Below are 17,552 nucleotides of genomic sequence, written 5' to 3' on the forward strand. Positions count from 1 at the left end.
TATCGTTGATTTATTTCTTTTACGGAACATATATTTTTCTTGTTTTAATTTTTAATTTCTTTTTTAATATTTAATCTCTCTGCGTGATTTAATATGCGACTTTTGATATCGAGTGATTAAAGAATTATTGGTATTTATTATTTTTCGAATGAATATTACATATATTTATGGATTTCCAAATATCTGATATAGTATTATATATCAAATAACTATACAACTATTCTTCGAATATTGAGGGCTCTCTCTCTCTGTGCAATTTGAGACGCTTGAAATTGTTCGATACTGACACTATGTTATGCATCTTGCTATTCGAAACTTGTTGTCTAATAATAATTAATTGTCAAACATGAAGTAATGTCTTGATATTCAAGAAATAATTACACGTTTTAATAATATTGATAAATTGCTTCACTCGCATAGTTTTGATGGGATTATATTTTTCTTTTGATGCTTATAATAATTACTATTTTTAAGAGTTCTTTTATCTAAATGTTTATTATTAATGTTTAGTAAAAAAATTAGTGTCGATTAAAAGAAATATTTAGGGAAATTTGGAAAAAAGTAGAAGAATTTGTAAGTAGAAGAAATATTTGTGAAATTTGAAAATTTATAGATAGAATACAATACTTTTTTCTGTATTGTATAATAATTTACAAATAAACATCAGCAATTCCCTTCTTAATTGTTGCCTGTCCTCTGAATTGAAATTTCTGAAATCTAAAACCAAAAATAATTTTTTTAATCTTCTTGTACAATTTTTTTTTATTTTCAATAAATAAAAAAATAAAATGAGATGTAATTGAAAAAACTTATTGGAAACATTAAAATCGAAGAAAAATATTTACCTGCACTTCGTGCCTAGTACCAAGAGCATACATTAAAGCGTCAGCGATGTCTTCCGGTAAAATACGAGGAAGTGTTTCAACGTATTCTTTAATTTCTGGAATATTGACGCCAAATTCTGTTGCAACTAATCCTGGACAAATTCCCTGTAAAAAATTTTCAAATTACCAAAATTAATCTTTGGTAAATAGTAAACGTAAAATTAACGTAAATAATATAATTTAAATAATAATTATAAAAAATTATTATTATCATAAAAATAATAATAATTATAAAAATTATAATTATCATAATAATAATTATAATAATAAAAATTATGATTATTATTAACTTACAGTTATTCTAATTGGAAGTTTAGCTGCTTTTATTTCATGTCGAACGCTTTCTGTCATTGCAACAGTTGCATGCTTACAAGCCGGGTACAAATTCCATCCATTGGCTCCTTCTTTGTCAGTAAATCCATCTGAGGGGATTATGTGACCCAGTGCACTTGAATAATATAAAAATGTAATAAATAATATTAAATAATATAATAATAATATAAATAAAATAGTTTACATAAACTTTGTAAATAATAAATTAATGAATAAAATAAAAAAAAACTAATAATAAAATGATAAGAAAATTTCAGGCAATAATAATAAAAATATGAAATTCAATGCAAAAAAAAGAAAATTAATATCATCATAGTGAAAATAGTTAAAAAGAACGAAAGGAAAAAGATTTTATAAGTAATTGCGAAAAATATATGAATAAATATTTTAAAAGAAGAAACCTGTTAATGTTGAAAATATGTCCCTCGACCTTTCTAGCTCTCATTGAAGCAACAGCTTTTTTAATGCAAGTTGCCATTGCGAGAACGTCAATATTCAATAAACGCTCGAATGTCTGTCTGTCACTATCTGAAAGTGCAATTTTTATTTTCTTAAAGCAAATATATAATAGTAAATTGCCCTCCAGCCTCTGTAGAATATTAAAAACAAAATATGTAACAAATAAAAAATGTTACACGAAAGAGATTTTATTTGATTTCAAATGAAATAAATTTTTTTTCCCCAATGTAATAAATTGAAATAATAAAGCGAAAAAACGAATAAAAATGTACTTTATATTGAAAATAAAATATATAGTATCTAGAATATAAAAAAAAAATGGTAGAGAAAAAAAAATATATAATGGAATATGAAAAAGTAAGAATGTATAAAAAATAAAATAATAAACTTTTTTTTTTGAAATAAGAATAAAAATGCTTAGAAAATAAAATAATACACTTCTTTTTGAAAAAAAGGAATGTCAAGAAAATAAAAGAAAGTATAAAAAAAATATTGATAAAAATATGAAAAAAAGTATTGTAGAAACAAGTATGACAGTTTCATGGGGGGAAAAAAGAAAGAGAGGAAGAAAAATAGGAAAAAGCTTGAAATTTTTCTCTTTTTCACTATATGCTTTGCTTTTATCTTTTTTCTGTATATATGTATTGAAGACATATAAGCTTCGTTCATTCGGTAAATTACCACACTTTTATGGTACAGTCTTTGTCGGATATACTCGAACCACACTTACACTATGGCCTTAGAATAGCTCTTTACTACGATACTGGAATGTCGCTTAGAAACTTCTAGCTTTTACAGAGTTTCACAGACTTTATTTCTTGTTACAAAATGTTTTTTCTTGTCTTTCTTTAGTCAAAATGTTTATATTTTTCTTTAACAAAAAGATAATTTTTCTTTTCAATTATTTCTATGATATTTGGTGTTTCCTTTTAATATTATTAAAATGCAATTTAAAAAGTAATTTTAATTATTATTTTTGAGTTTAAAATTAAGCTCTAAGTTGATTAACATTATTTGCAATTTAATTAAAACCAGTAACTTCTTACTACCTTTTTTAAATAAAATTATCAATTTTAAAAATAATAGAATTTAAAAAATTTCTAATTTAAATTTTTGTTGAAAAAAAATTCAACACTAAAAAATTCAATTTTGGAGAAATTACAAATAATTGGAAAAATTCAATTATTTTCAAAAAAAAAATTCTTATAAAATTCAACTATGTTCAAAATTTAAAAAAAATTGTCGTAAATATTCCAAATTATCTTTACAAATAACAAAATTCTTCTCCAAAGTTCAATTATTTTCATAAATGTCAAAAAAATTCTTGTCCTACTTGTCCTAATTGTTTTCAAAAATTTTTCTAATTTCAATAATTTTTAATATCTACCTACTATTTTAACCAAATTTACCAAAAAGAATTCAATTATTAAAAAAAAAATTTAATAAAATTGTATGCAAACATTTAATTATTTGCATAAATAATAAATTTTTTTTAAGGAATTCAATTATTATTTTCATAAAAAATAATTTAAAATTCTACAAAATAATTGAATTAAAATGATGAAGATTAAAAATAGGATTAAAAATAGGAATTGTGCAAATATTTTTCTTCTTTTTCTAAAACAAAATAATAATTTTGTTAAAAAAATTGTGATTCATAAACAAAAATAGTGCAAAATAAATAAATTTTCTATTTCTTAATCACAGTTGTTTTACAATTTTCTAATTTTGTTTATAAGTAAATAACAAAACTCTGCATAATTTCAATTTAACAAAACATAATATTTAACAAAATTTTAGTCTTTTAGTGAAAAGAAGTGAACAAAATTTGACGATTTCTATTTGTCATTACAACTTTAAATTAATTATAAAATAAAAATTAATAATAAAGTACTTGTTCCGGTAATCTGTTCGCAATTTGAAGTTATAGTTGATTGCTTTTTTGTTTCTTAACTTTTTTATAATTTTTCTTTTCAAATATTTTCAATTTTTAAATTAATGTATTGAAAATCATCGAATTGTTGCAAAGAATTTTATCAAAAAATTTGATAATAATAGAATTCCTTCAAATAATTGTATTATTTAGGAAAATAACTGAATTCTCGCGAAGAATTTTTAAAAAATTTTAAAGAATTCTAATTAAATTCTTTTTAAGAATTTCTTTGAATTTTTTTTAACTAATGAAGTTTCTTTAAGAATTTTAATTGAACATTTTGATAGCAATTGAATTTTTTAAAGAAGAATTTTATTAAAATTGCATTGAAAATAATTGAATTTTTGCTAAGAATTTTACTATTTATAAATATAATTGAATTGTTCCAAAGAATTTATTAAAGTTTTAGAAAATAAATAAATTTTATGTTAATATTTGAAAATTTAAATTCTATCGAGGAATTTTATTAAAATTAAGTATAATTAAAATAATTGAATTTATCACAAGAATTTTATTATTTTTTGAAAATAATTGAATTCTTTCATTTTTTTACGAATATATTTAAAAATTGCATTGAAAGTAATTCAATTTTTATATAGAATTTTTTAAAAATATTTTGAGAATAATTGAATTATTTTTAGAGAATTTAAAATTCTTGTTGAAATCTCAAGGGACACAACAAATTTAAATATTATTAAAGATTTTATTTATCGAATGTTTTTGATATTAACATTTTTTCTAGTGTCCCGAAATTAATTTTTTCAATTTATTCAAAAATTTTGTTTATTAATTATCGAGAGTTGACTGTATTTTCATTTATAAAAATACTTTTGTACAATTTCATTTATTAAATTTAATTTATACTTTTATTTATAATTTAATTTATGAATTAGATTTATATGAATTTGATTAAGAATAATTTATAATTGATTTATACTTATTTTATAATTTAATTTATTAGTAATTATAATGAAGAATGCGTGATATATTAAAAAAAATGTTTTCATGTTTTATTCGCATTTAAAAGTATAAAATAGACTAAACATGATATAATGGTTGGGAGAATTTGCATTAAATATATATATGATAGTAGAGAAAGTGTATAATATCATTTCATTCGATGGAGTTAATGACTTTGTTGGGAAATTTCAACGTTGAGTACATTTCAATTATATTGCCAATGTTATCATAACAAAATGAGATTTTCAATATACGGGACATTTCACCATTTTCCACACATTGTGAACATTCTCTCTCTCTCTCTCTTTCTTTTTTTTTTGGACAAAACAATTTTTGTAACCAATGTTAAAAATTTTTATAACGGTAGAATAATATTGAAAATTGAGAGGAGAATTTTGTTTTTAAAATAAAAAATATTTTTTTTGTAACGTTTTGAATTTATGGGTAGTTTAGGGCTGGTTGAGTAATATTCACAAAGAAACTTGGGGTAATATTAACGCAATATTGAGGCAATATTACACACATAGAATTTGAATATTCTTTCGAAATATTTAATATTAATTAATTGGTTTAATATTAATTTATTGGTTCGATAAATAATAATAATTATAGTAATGACATTTACTATAATTATCGAATTAATTTAATAATTATTAAATTAATTTAATAATTGTTGATATTAATGTGAATATTGTGGGTTGTTTTACCCCGGAATATTGCCTTAATATTCCCATGTTCACTAGTGTAAAAATTTACCAAATTTATAATATTTAACACACATATAAAATAATAAAGAAAAATTAACATTTTCTCGTCTAATATGAAACTTGGGTTATTTTTTGGTAGCATTTTTTTTTTGCTATTTACCGACAGGACTTACCGATAATTCGTGAATAATTGCAAATTCCAGCATTATTCACCATTATATCGACACCTCCCATATATTCATCGGCAAACTTAAAAGCTTTTTGAATATCATCATATTGAGAGAGGTCACATCTGATTGGATGTAATTTACCAAAATTCTTGTTTTTATTGATTTCATTGGCTGCTTTTTCTAAACGTTCCTTTTGAATGTCCAAACCAACAACATTTATTCCCTTCGATAGTAGAGCTTGCGTTATTGCTGCTCCCATACCGGAAGCAGCGCCTGTCACTATCGCTGTTTTTCCTCTCCAACGGTCCATTCTGAAAATTATTATCGATTTTAGAATTTTTTTCTTTGGCGCATTTTTTCTTTCTTCTTTTCTTTCTCTTCTTTCTTTTATTGTATCTTTGAAATTCGGATCAAATATATATAACTTTTTGTTATTGATTTTATAGTAATGAAAATAATAATTAAAACTACTGTTTTTATAATTATTTTTAATAATAATAATAACAAGAATTATTATTATTATTATTATTATTATTATTATTATTATTATTATTATTATTATTATTATTATTATTATTATTATTAGTATTTAAAAAAAAGTTTTTAAAGTAAGAAAATTATTTTCTATTATAATATTTAAAATGAGAAATTAATTTTGACATAAAGTAATAGAAAACAATTTTTTATAAAATAAATTAAAAAAATTAATAAATTAAATTTTATTATAAAAAAGTATTTATTTTATCGTTAATTTTGTACTTGACTGAAATATAGTTTTAATTAGCTCAAATAATATTTATAACTATGTTATAGTGATAGTGTAAAGATAAAGAGTTATTAGTTTTTAACAGTGGTAATTTTCTACAAAGATAAACTTTTGTTTGATAATACAATATACTCAAGTAAGTGGTTATTTTTGTCATTTAAATATTTTTATCCACAGCTATTTATACAAAAGCCTTGTATTTCTTGTAAATGAATTGTTTCCAATTGTTAGGTATAAACCGGTTTTAATGTCGCTCATTTAGATAAGAAACTTGACAAATGCAAAAATTTGTATCTCTAAATTTTATAAAAAATTTTTACGTTGTTTTTACTTTTTTCCATCTTTCTTTTTGGTTTTTCTTTTTTAAAAATTGAAGTTTTTTCTTATGAATTAATAACTAAATTATTAATTGCCGAAATAATTAATTCTTTGTAAAATAAAGTTAATAATTTTTTAATTTCATTGTATTTTATTCGATCGATAATTCTCAGAAAAAAGGATGGCTTAAAAAACGTCATCTTATTTTAAGATAATTATTCTCCACTTGAGAGTAATTCCTCTTAAAAGTAGAGGAATTAGTTTTTTTTAAGATTAATATTTTTAATTTAAGAATAAAATGTAAAGGATTTTAGAAGAGAAATTTTCTTCTCAAAACAAGAATATTTTTTCAAGTTAATTTATTTCATTATTTATTATGTATATTGATAAATTATATTAAATAATGCGGATTATTATTAATAATAATGAATTATAATAAATAATGCATATTATATTTAATAATAATGAATTTATTTTAAATTTTAACTTTATTCACTTTTTTAACTCTATTTTAATTTGACGTTTATTTTGATTTCATAACAAAACATTTGGTTTATTTAAACTGTTGTTAATTTAACGACTAATGTTTTCTTTATGAAAATATTTTTCATGTTTACTTTTTATTTGACAACAAAATATTTGTTTTTAACGCAAATTGCGATTAATTAAAAAAAATTCAATATTGGTTTGTAAGTTTAAATTAAAAAATGTTTTTAATTAGTTTGAAATTTAATTGAAATGAGTTGTAATGAAAAAGTAAATAGAACTTAATTTACAGTTTTTTTCCTTTGAGATTATTTTGTACTATTTATATGTGAATTTTTTTTTTAATACTTTATTCAATTACTTTACCTTGACGAAGTTTAATTAATCTGCTCAAATCTAGTGATACTAAATGCGGATAATATTGTTCTGAGCACGTTGCCTTCCACTTGGCAATAGATGCTTGTTATCTCCAAGTTGGGACTTTACTTTTTATTACTTTCAATTATATAATACTATGAAGGTCGTTTGGTTGTGACGCATAAAAAAAATTTACAATTTAAACTGTTTAACACAATTTTTAAACTTTGTAAATATATATACGTTCAAAATGAATAATTTGAATTAATAATTTTTATCATTCATTATTGAGTTTTATAAATTGATTTGCATTTGTATCTTTATGGATTTATCTTTCAGCAAAAAATATTTTTTTTTTGGTCATTTTTAAAATGAGGATCAAATAATTCAGTATTACATCAGTATTTCATGATAATTATAATTAATTATTCATCGTAATTGATTCAAATAACAGAATGCAATTTATTTGATTTACATAAAAAATTAAGATGGAGAAATTACTGCTCACTTGATTCAAATTATTAAAAATAGTTGAAGTGAATATTTTAGTTAATCGAAAAAAATTATAATTAAAGTAAATATATATTTGAATTAATTAACAATTATGTTTGTAGTAAATTTTTAGTTGATCGGGAAAAATTTATAGTTGGAATAAATATTTATTTGAAAATCAGTTGGCAAATATAGTTAAAATAAGTGTTTAGTTTATTTGGTGTATTCAGTTTTATTTCTAAATCTAATTTTTAATTTTTATGAAAAAAATATTATATAAAAAATTATAATTTTTTCTATTGAAAAAATAATATAAATTCATAAATTAGGAAATTTATGAATTAATTAATAAAAATCAAATTTTGTTATTTGTTTACAATTGAAATGTTTTTATTTTTTTTTCAAGTGCGATTTTCGTGAATCACACTGATCGATGGGAAGATGTAGGGGGGAGGGGTAGTAAGGGGGTGTACACAAATTGAAACTCTGCCATTTTATGGTGAAGTGCGGAACATTGACAAATGCCGGAGAGCTATGGAGAACTTTTCTTTAACATTTTATCCGCATGCTTGCCGATGAAATATCTCTCGAGACTCGTAATGATTGCCGCGAGCTATTCTGGTTTCTGAGATCACAAATTAACCGCATTAAATACGCGATGCCATCACTAGTAAATGAGGACATTTTTCTTTTTTTTTCTGTTCATTTTTCTCCGCAAAAACCTGAGAAATTGAAAATGTCTTAGTTTACGATTTTAAAGGCGATACGTGATTTTGTGAAACTTTAAGAAAAAGTTCCAATATTACGATTAAATTTTCTTCGGGGTTATTTATTGATTTTACTTTTTTTTCTAAAATATTTTTGGACTTTCTTTCTCTGTTGGGGAATTTTTTTGAATATTTATACCTCTGGTGATAATTATCACCTCTGGGGTAAAATTTTGTAATTTGACTTTGGCTTCGATTTTGACTCAGACTTTGAAAGTCAAAGTGAAAGTCAAAGTTAGAGTCAGAGTCAAAGTCAAATTACAAAATCGCACTTCTGATAGAAAACTTTTTAAAATTGAAAATAGAAAATTATCCTGTAAATAATTATTTAATGCTTCTAAAGTTAATTTATTCAATTTTTGAATATTTAAATTTAATTTGTTTCTATTAATTTATTTTTTTATATGTTAAAATCCAATTTTTAATTGTTATTTTAAAAGATATTTTAATTAATTTCCTTTTTTATTTTGGTTTCAGGTATGTTCGTTCATTTTGAAGAATACACAAAATACTACAAATTGGTGAGTCAATTGTTTTAAATATACATAAAATAGTACAAATTGGTGAGTCTTTTTCTATTATATATATATTTTATTCCAAATTAAATCATTAAATAATTTTCGAACTTGAAAAAACTATGGAACACTACAAACAAATTTGTAATTTGTTATGTATAAAAATTTTATATGGTTAAAAATTAGCACGTGTTTAAAAGCTGATCGGATGACGCAATTTATTATTCCCCTTAATTTTATTCGCTAAAATTCAATTATAATTAAATTATTATAATTAATTCTTACAAAATTATTGTTTTTTATTATTATCACTTATTATTTATTATGATTATTTATTACTGTAATAATAATAATAATAATAATAATAATAATAATAATAATAATAATAATAATAATAATAATAATAATAATAATAATAATAATAATAATAATAATAATAATAAAATAAATAATTATTATCTCTTATTATTATTCGTTTTATTACGAATCGCTTTTCTTCTCGAATATTTCGCTTTCATATTTGTAAACTACATATTTTGTATATATTGTTAATCGTGAAATTATTTTCAACGTTAACTTGTTAATTACCTGGATCAAAACTGAAGGCCAGTGTGACTCACACTCTCGTTTCCTGGGTTCTTCGATAACGACTTCCCACACTAGATACGGTCCTGAGGACCATCTCTCTTTCATACATATTCATGAGGCAATAAGGCCACCGCTGATCTTCCGGGGAATGGAATTATGAAACAACAAGAGAAGAATAGAAAATAGGAACGTCGCACAAACCCTTGCAGCGATATAGGGTAGTTACCCCTCTTTTTTTTCCTACAAACCCCTCCCCCCCTACCTCCCTCAAACCCCACGTTTTTTTCGTTCTTTTGCCTTCTTCTTTCTTTTTGTTTCTTCCCTTCATTTTTCTCCATCCAAGTTCCGTTTTACTTTTCTTTCTTTTCTTCATTGTTTTGTTCATTTGTGTTTTTTGTTCTTATTCCTTTTTGGTGTTTTCCTTCATTTTTCTTTGAAAACATTGTTTTTTTAAATTTTTTTCATAGTTTTTGTTTTTGGTTTAAATTTAGTTTTTAGGGACTGAATTTAGGGGGATTTTGTTATTATTGTTATTAATATTATTATTTATTATTTTTTTATAACTATATTATTATTATTATTATTATTATTATTATTATTTATTGTTAATAATTAATAGTAGTAGAAAATAATGGAAATATTGGTAAATTAATAACAATAAATTAATAATAGTGACAAATAACGAAAAAATCAGTAATAAATTGTGAACAATAACAAATATTTAGTAAATAATGTATAGTAATAAATATTTAAAAAAGTATAAAAAATAAAGAGAAAAAATCAAAGGACTTACTATCTTTTTTATATATTGAGTAAATATTAAAGTAAATAGTACAAATAATAATAATAATAGTTATAAAAATAATAAATAGTTAGTGAATAATTACGTTATTATTGTATGGTAAATTGTAACTGTCGTTAGTGCAAAATGTTGGTGTCTCTGAAAGTTGTGCAATGGCAGCCATATATACTGTATAATGTTGAATTTCATATAGAAGCGAGTCGTAAGCATTGATGTAGTCTTTCACAATTGAGTATACAATCTCAAAGTCAGCACAATAGATAAGTTTTAATTAGCAGCAGTATGAGACGATGTGACAAAGGAATTTACCTGGCGTCAGCAGATAACAGATTGTCACTCATCAAAAGCACCAGTTTTCTTTAGGAAAAACGACACCATGTATAGTGATGCGACGGTATTTTAGTACAGACGTGAATACAATAAGACACCAGCAATGAAAATTATTTTAGTAATCACAATGTTTTTATTCTTCCTATTCTTCTTCTTCTCTCTAATTTTTTCTCTAAAAATTTAATGTATAATTACAAAAAATTGAAATATTTAGAAAAAATTTTGTTTAGGGTTATGAAATGAAATGAAATTTATTTAAGTTTATTTTCAATTCAATTGAATTAATTTTCAAATTATTTTTAATTCAATTCGATTAATTTTCAATGCAATTAAATTAATTTTCAATTCAATTCGATCATTTTTCAAATAAATTACTTTTCAAATCAATTCAATTAATTTTCAATACAGTTATTTTTAATTAAGAGTCGAATAAAAATGATTCATTAAAAATTTTAATTGTTAAATAATTAACAAGTTTTTTTAATTGATAGCTACATTTTTTATTGAAGTAAAAATTGAATTGAAAATTTAATAGAAATATTGTCAATAAAACTTGAAATGAAGATATAAAATGTAGTCGTAATAAATGATTGAAATGATACTGAATAATAGAAAAAGTAAATTATAATTGGAAGAGTTTTTAAAATTGTAAATTTAATTCACAATTTAATTTATAGAAGAATTATTATTAAAATTAATTAAAATTATTATTATTAAAAATACTAAAGAAATTGAATTTTGGAGAAGTTACAAATAATTGCAGAAATTCAATTATTTTCAAAATAATAATAATTCTTAATAATAAATAATAAATAAATAGTAAATAATAAAAAAAAATTCTAGTTGAAATAAATAAACTAAATTGAATTAAAATATTACTATGATAAAAATATAAATTAATATAAATACACAGGAAAAAAAAGTCTGACTCCGTTTACAACTTAAATTCAGCCCATGTATTTCACATAAGTCTGTCCTTGTTTAACGGGGCTGACTCCGTTTACATCTTAAATTCAGCCTCAAAAATAGGCTGAAAGTAAAATTTTTTTTTTTTAGTGTGTAGTAGTAAGAAAAAATATCAAAAAATAGTAGTAAAAATAAAAAATTGTTTAAGAAAGAAAAAAATGATAAAGACACGAGACTAATAATGTTGATATAGTGGAAGTGGAATTTTTAATTATGAATCTCCTCTTAGCTAGAATTGTATACAGTGCAACGTCACTCATACCCCAGAAACAATACTATCCTTGGATATAACTGTGATGGACGCACAGTATTCATATTTGAAACTTGCTCACAAACGGTATCCTTGTCTCTCGTTGAGTAGAAGCTACCTCGACAGATCCACAAATTTGCAATCACGACAATGATCCTCCAAGCAGAGGGTAAATCTACCCTAACGGTAGAATCGATATGTTAGGTATGCCAAGTGCAATCGTGTATGCGTGCCGAGTTACCCCCCACCTCTTCATTCTAAACAGTATATTTGCATACAATTAAAAGTTTGTAATTTCCCATGTACCCTCCTCCCTCTCTCTCTATATATCTCTCAATTACCCTGTACTTATTATCGTATATAATGAAACATTTCAATAATGTCTTTTTATATTTATAAATGGAAAATAAATTGGGACAATTTTGCGCGGGGACTTTGTATTCTGATTTGTAGAAAGAAAGGACTCTTTTATATTTTTAGGTCGAAATGTAGACAATGTGTAGTAATTTTTATTGTCATTATTTCTATTGACAAATGTTTTTGATTGTTTTTCATGTTTAAATGGGTTTTATTTTCGAAAGAAGTAATTAATGTGTTTAAATTAGTTTTTTGTTTGTTTTTCGTTTTTTGAGCTTTTTATTCTCCACTTCTTTTAAATTATTTATAAATTTATTTTTTATTTTCTGTATTTAATATTCACTTAATATTTAATTTACTAGCTAAAAAAACGCGCGAGTAGTTTCTAATTATGATTTCAATATAGATAATTAACAATTCTCAATTTCTTATAAAATAAAACAAATGATTTTTTGATGTAAATATTATTATAAAAAAATGTCAATAATAATAATAATCATTCTTGGATTCTAATTTTTGGGGGTAGAAAAGCCAGGGACAAAAATCCATTAAATATTATGTGAAATTCATTTGTTTTCTACTTTTAAACTATAATCATCGTATTTTACAAAATTTCTCGTGTTTACCTAATAAAATTAATTAAACACGACGAAAAAATAGTTCAACGTGCATTAAACGAATAAACTACGTGTGACGTAGTTTATGAACGGCCCCTGTCCCTCACACTCTGAAGTTGTCTTTTTTTTATACTTTTGTTTTTTATTAACTTTAGATAGATTGTAATATATTATATTATTATGTTATAATTATTTTTATTTTATAATTAATTCAAAATTGTAACGACAAATAGAAATCATCAGAATTTTTTTTCACTTATTTTCATTAAAAGACTAAAATTTTGTTAAATATTATGTTTTGTCAAATTGAAAATATGCAAATTTTTGTTCTTTACTTCTAAAAAAAATTAGAAAATTATTAAACAACTGTGATTAAGAAAACAGAAAATTTATTTATTTTGCATTATTTTTTTTTAATCACAATTTTTTTAAAAAAAATTATTATTTCGTTTTAGAAAAAGAAGAAAAATATTTGCACACTTCCTATTTTTGATCTTATTTTTGGAACAGGATTTTCCACAGGAATTAAGACATTCAAACATTTCAAATTCAAACCTTTTTTAAATTAAACAACTTATAAAAGTATTGTTATAAAAGTTATTATTAGAAAACATAAAGAAATCGATCACTCCGAATCTTCGACTCGGAGCAATCGATATCTTCATGTTTTCTTATAATTAAAGATGACCGAGAGATAAAATCATTATTTTATATTATAAGAATATTGTTTACTGTAACTTCATCAAAATTATTTTCATCATTTTAATTCAATTATTATTTTCTAGAATTCTTTTTGGGAAATTTTATTAAAATCGTAGATATTGAAAATCATTGAAATTAGAAAAATTTTTGAAAATAATTGAATTTAGGACAAGAATTTTTTTGACATTTGTGAAAATAATTGAAGTTTGGAGAAGAATTTTGTTATTTAGAAAGATAATTGGGATTTTTACGAGAATTTTTTTCAAATTTTGTATAGAGTTTTATTTACAATTTTATCTTCTTCCCCTTAAAACAATTTTATTTAATTACTTTTTGAAATTTGTAACAAGTTTTTATTTTTATGTTTTTTTTTGATAATCTGTTTTGTTACTTTCTGGAAAAATTGGGGATTTTCGTTTGTTAATAAAACAAAAGAAGTTAAAAATAAAAAAAATTTCTCTTTTGTCTTCTGTTGCGCTGATTTTTATTGTTTTTTTTTTTGCAATTGTTAACAATTTCAAAAAGTGCGACTTGAAATGGATGCATGACATCAATAATATACAGTTTCAGTTACATTTCCAACTTTTTCTCTTTTAATAGAATTTTATTTAATTTTTTTTTTATTACTCAAAACGAATTTCATTATTTGGTACAAAAATTTTATTTAAATGAATATTTTTCGGTGGGATTTTTTTATGTAATTGAACAGTTTATTTTGTAGACTTTTTGCTAAAAGTATAAGTTTTATTTGATATAATTTTTTCTCAAAAGAATTTATCTTTATCTAAATTTTTCTAGTAATTTTTCTACAAAATGTTTCTTTAATTGAATTCTTCTATAAGTGAATTTTTCTTTTAGAGGTATTTTTATTAACTGAAAACTAAAATAATTTGACTATTTTCAAAACCCATCGAAAAATATTTTGACTATGAATTTTTTTTCAAATTAATTTTAATTTATAATAATTCCGCCTAATAAAATGTGTTTTTTAATAAGAAATTTTCACCTGAGTTAAAAGTTTTCTTTTAAAACTCATCCGGAATGAAAAATTGAGATTTCGAAAAATAAAAGAAAGTCAGAAACAAAAAAAAAATGGGGTTTTTGGTGCATGACACACTATTTTAGTTTTCCACTAATAAATTTCTTTTTCTCTACACACTTGTACGACATATTGTGTATATAACAGTGGCAAATAGTATCCGGGGCAGTAACGTTATTATGATGCATTATACGAGCCCGGCAGTGCGTCTCTCAAGGTTTTTGTGTCTTGGTCAGAGCGGAAATTGTAGAGGCTTTAGTTTTTTGCTTTTCGACTAAATTTAGATTTATTGCTCATGTATTGTAACCAACACTATAAATATATAGGTTCAGACCACACACACCCTCATTATCTATATATATAGATTGTTTTCTCAACTCTCCCTTCATCTTCACTTTTGCTTCTTTCGCAATAACATTTTTTTTGTCTCCCCCCAAAAAACTTTATACCCTCCAGGAGTTTGTCTAAGTTATTATATTACATGGAGAATGTTTTTTCAAATTAGAAATTGTTTTCCAAATGTTCGTTCAATAAAAAAAATTTATTTGATTCAGATAATCGTTTACTTGTCGATTTTATCAAATAAATATTTACTTTATACTCAAATAATTTTTATTTAAGTCAATTTAATCTTATTTGTACTAATAATTTCAGAATTTGGAGCAAATACAAGCAAATACAATTTAATTGTTTTAATAATAGAATTTAATTGTCTTGAATAAAAATTATTTGATTCAAGTAAATATTTAGTTGATAACAGACAAGTAATTTGATAGTTGAATGAAATAAATTTTTTTAGGGTTTATTAAAATGCACACTGGGATCAAAATTTATTTTATTCAATATTTATTAGTAGAAATGTGGATTAAAATATATTCTTTTTAGTAAACAGAAAATTTTTTTAATTAGTCTGTTTAAAAAAAGATTGTAAATTAAAATTTATGGGTATAAAATTCTTTTTCGTTAATAGTGTTATTTTTTCTCTACTCGTTATTTTATGACTCTGATTGAAATATATATATATATATATATATATATATATATAGGTATTGAGAAAGAGTGTAAAATATGAGATTTTTATTGTCAATTTTTATAACTATTAAAAAAGAAAAAGGGTGAAAAAAAAATTTCCTATATTAACGTGACGAAAAGAAAAACTGTGTGCGCGGCGCGAGAGAAGGGAACTTTGTGGAAATAGTTCCAAATGGGAGTCATTAATTTTACTCATCCGCACCGCGAAATATAACTCCACGGGTAATAACGAACGTGAAACGATATGAGAAAAGTTGAAATACCTGTTCGCCGCTCCACTTTCGTCTCGTCTCGGAAGCTGTCACGAGAGTGTTGCAGAGTGAGGGAGAGAGAAGGGGTGAAAATGGGGTTAATGCTAAATTTCGTTTACGAAGTAAGTTTTTTTTTTATGATGAAAAGCAATGGTTTATGATGTATTAAGTTTCATCAGTATTGCAAATTTTATTCTTTGTATCGTAATTAATTTTTATAGGGAAATTTTTATTCTTTGAATCATAATTAATTTTTATAGGATAATTTTTTTGTGTTGTAATTATTTTTTCTTTTTTAAATAATTATTTCTTAGAATTTTTAATTTCTTTACTTTTTGAAACTTTTTTTTTGTGAAAGTGTAAGCTTTTATTTCTGTAGCTTTTATTTCTCTTAGACTTAAATTTTAATAATAAATTATTTGTTATTTTTTCCCTTCCTTTCCGAATTTTAAATTCCAAAAAATGTTAAAATTTTTAATTGCTCTGAAAAAATTTTCATTTTCTTTCTTTTTTGTTTCTTTATTTTTTGAATTTTGTTTTCTTGAAAGTATAAGATTTCTTTTCTGTAGTTTTTAATTTCCTTTTATTTAAATTTCATTTAATTATTTGCTATTTTCTCCCTTCCTTTGCGAAATTTAAATTTTTTATTCTTTTAATAAACTCCATTTATTTATTATTTTATGTAATTTTTTTCTTTATTTTTCAATTATAAATTCAGAGATATGTTAAAAATTTGTAATTGCTCTGGAAAAATTTTCTTTTTTTGTTCTTTGATTCTTTATTTTTTTAATTCTGTTTTTTGAAAGTATAAAATTTTTTTTCTGTATAGTTTTTATTTTCCTTTGATTTAAATTTCATTTAATTATTTATGTTTAAATGTTACATTTTTAATTGCTCTGGAAAAATTTACTTTTTTCTATCTTTATTTTTTGAAATTGGTTTTTTTGAGAGTATAAAATATTTTTTATTTTCATTTTATTTAAATTTCATTTAATTATTTATGTAATTTTTTCTCGTTATATTTAATTTAAAATTACAAGAAACGAAAGAAACTTTTAATTGCGCTGAAAAAATTTTCGTTTTTTATTGCTTGAAGTTATTTTTTAGGGAGAGTATTTCTTTTTGAATAGAAATATTAGGAAATTCGATTTCACGACATTTTTAAAAATATTTAGAAGCATTTTTTTTAAAGAGTAAAATTTTTTTCATATTTTTTATTTTTGATTCACTTAATTTGAATTTTATTCTATTATTTATGTAATTTTTTTCTGTTTTTTTTTTTGTTAGAAATATTAAAAAATTTAAATCGGACGAAGAGTTAAATTAAGACATTTTTTTGATTCAATTTTAATAATTTGATTAATTTATTTGTAAAAAGTGTTATTTTATATTCAAACATTATTTTTAATTATATAAGATATAGAAAATTAAAATGTGTTTGAAAACATTGTTTTTCGAATATTAAAAAATA

General features: G+C 22.4%; 1 protein-coding gene across 1 annotated transcript; it reads right to left on the reverse strand.

Moving 5' to 3' along the window:
* Window positions 1–316: 316 nt before the first annotated feature.
* On the reverse strand, window positions 317–7,532 carry LOC122511076 (farnesol dehydrogenase-like). Its single transcript, XM_043626119.1, has 6 exons — window positions 7,383–7,532; window positions 5,450–5,757; window positions 1,619–1,745; window positions 1,179–1,332; window positions 846–989; window positions 317–717 (listed from the first exon to the last, which is right to left on the reverse strand). The coding sequence occupies exons 2-6, from the start codon at window positions 5,754–5,756 to the stop codon at window positions 679–681; spliced, it is 771 nt and encodes a 256-aa protein (XP_043482054.1). The 5' UTR covers window position 5,757; window positions 7,383–7,532; the 3' UTR covers window positions 317–678.
* Between the last annotated feature and the right edge of the window lie 10,020 nt (window positions 7,533–17,552).

The sequence above is a fragment of the Leptopilina heterotoma genome, unplaced genomic scaffold (assembly GCF_015476425.1).
Source record: "Leptopilina heterotoma isolate Lh14 unplaced genomic scaffold, ASM1547642v1 Lhet_80, whole genome shotgun sequence".
Taxonomy (NCBI): Eukaryota; Metazoa; Arthropoda; class Insecta; order Hymenoptera; family Figitidae; genus Leptopilina; species Leptopilina heterotoma.

Excerpts from the sequence above, each read along its gene's own strand:
- LOC122511076 (XM_043626119.1), bottom strand. The coding sequence starts at position 5,756 with ATGGACCGTTGGAGAGGAAAAACAGCGATAGTGACAGGCGCTGCTTCC. Across the intron at positions 990-1,178 it reads AACTTCCAATTAGAATAACT|GGAATTTGTCCAGGATTAGT; the intron begins GTAAGTTAATAA and ends AATTTTTTACAG. Across the intron at positions 718-845 it reads GTACTAGGCACGAAGTGCAG|ATTTCAGAAATTTCAATTCA; the intron begins GTAAATATTTTT and ends TTTTGGTTTTAG.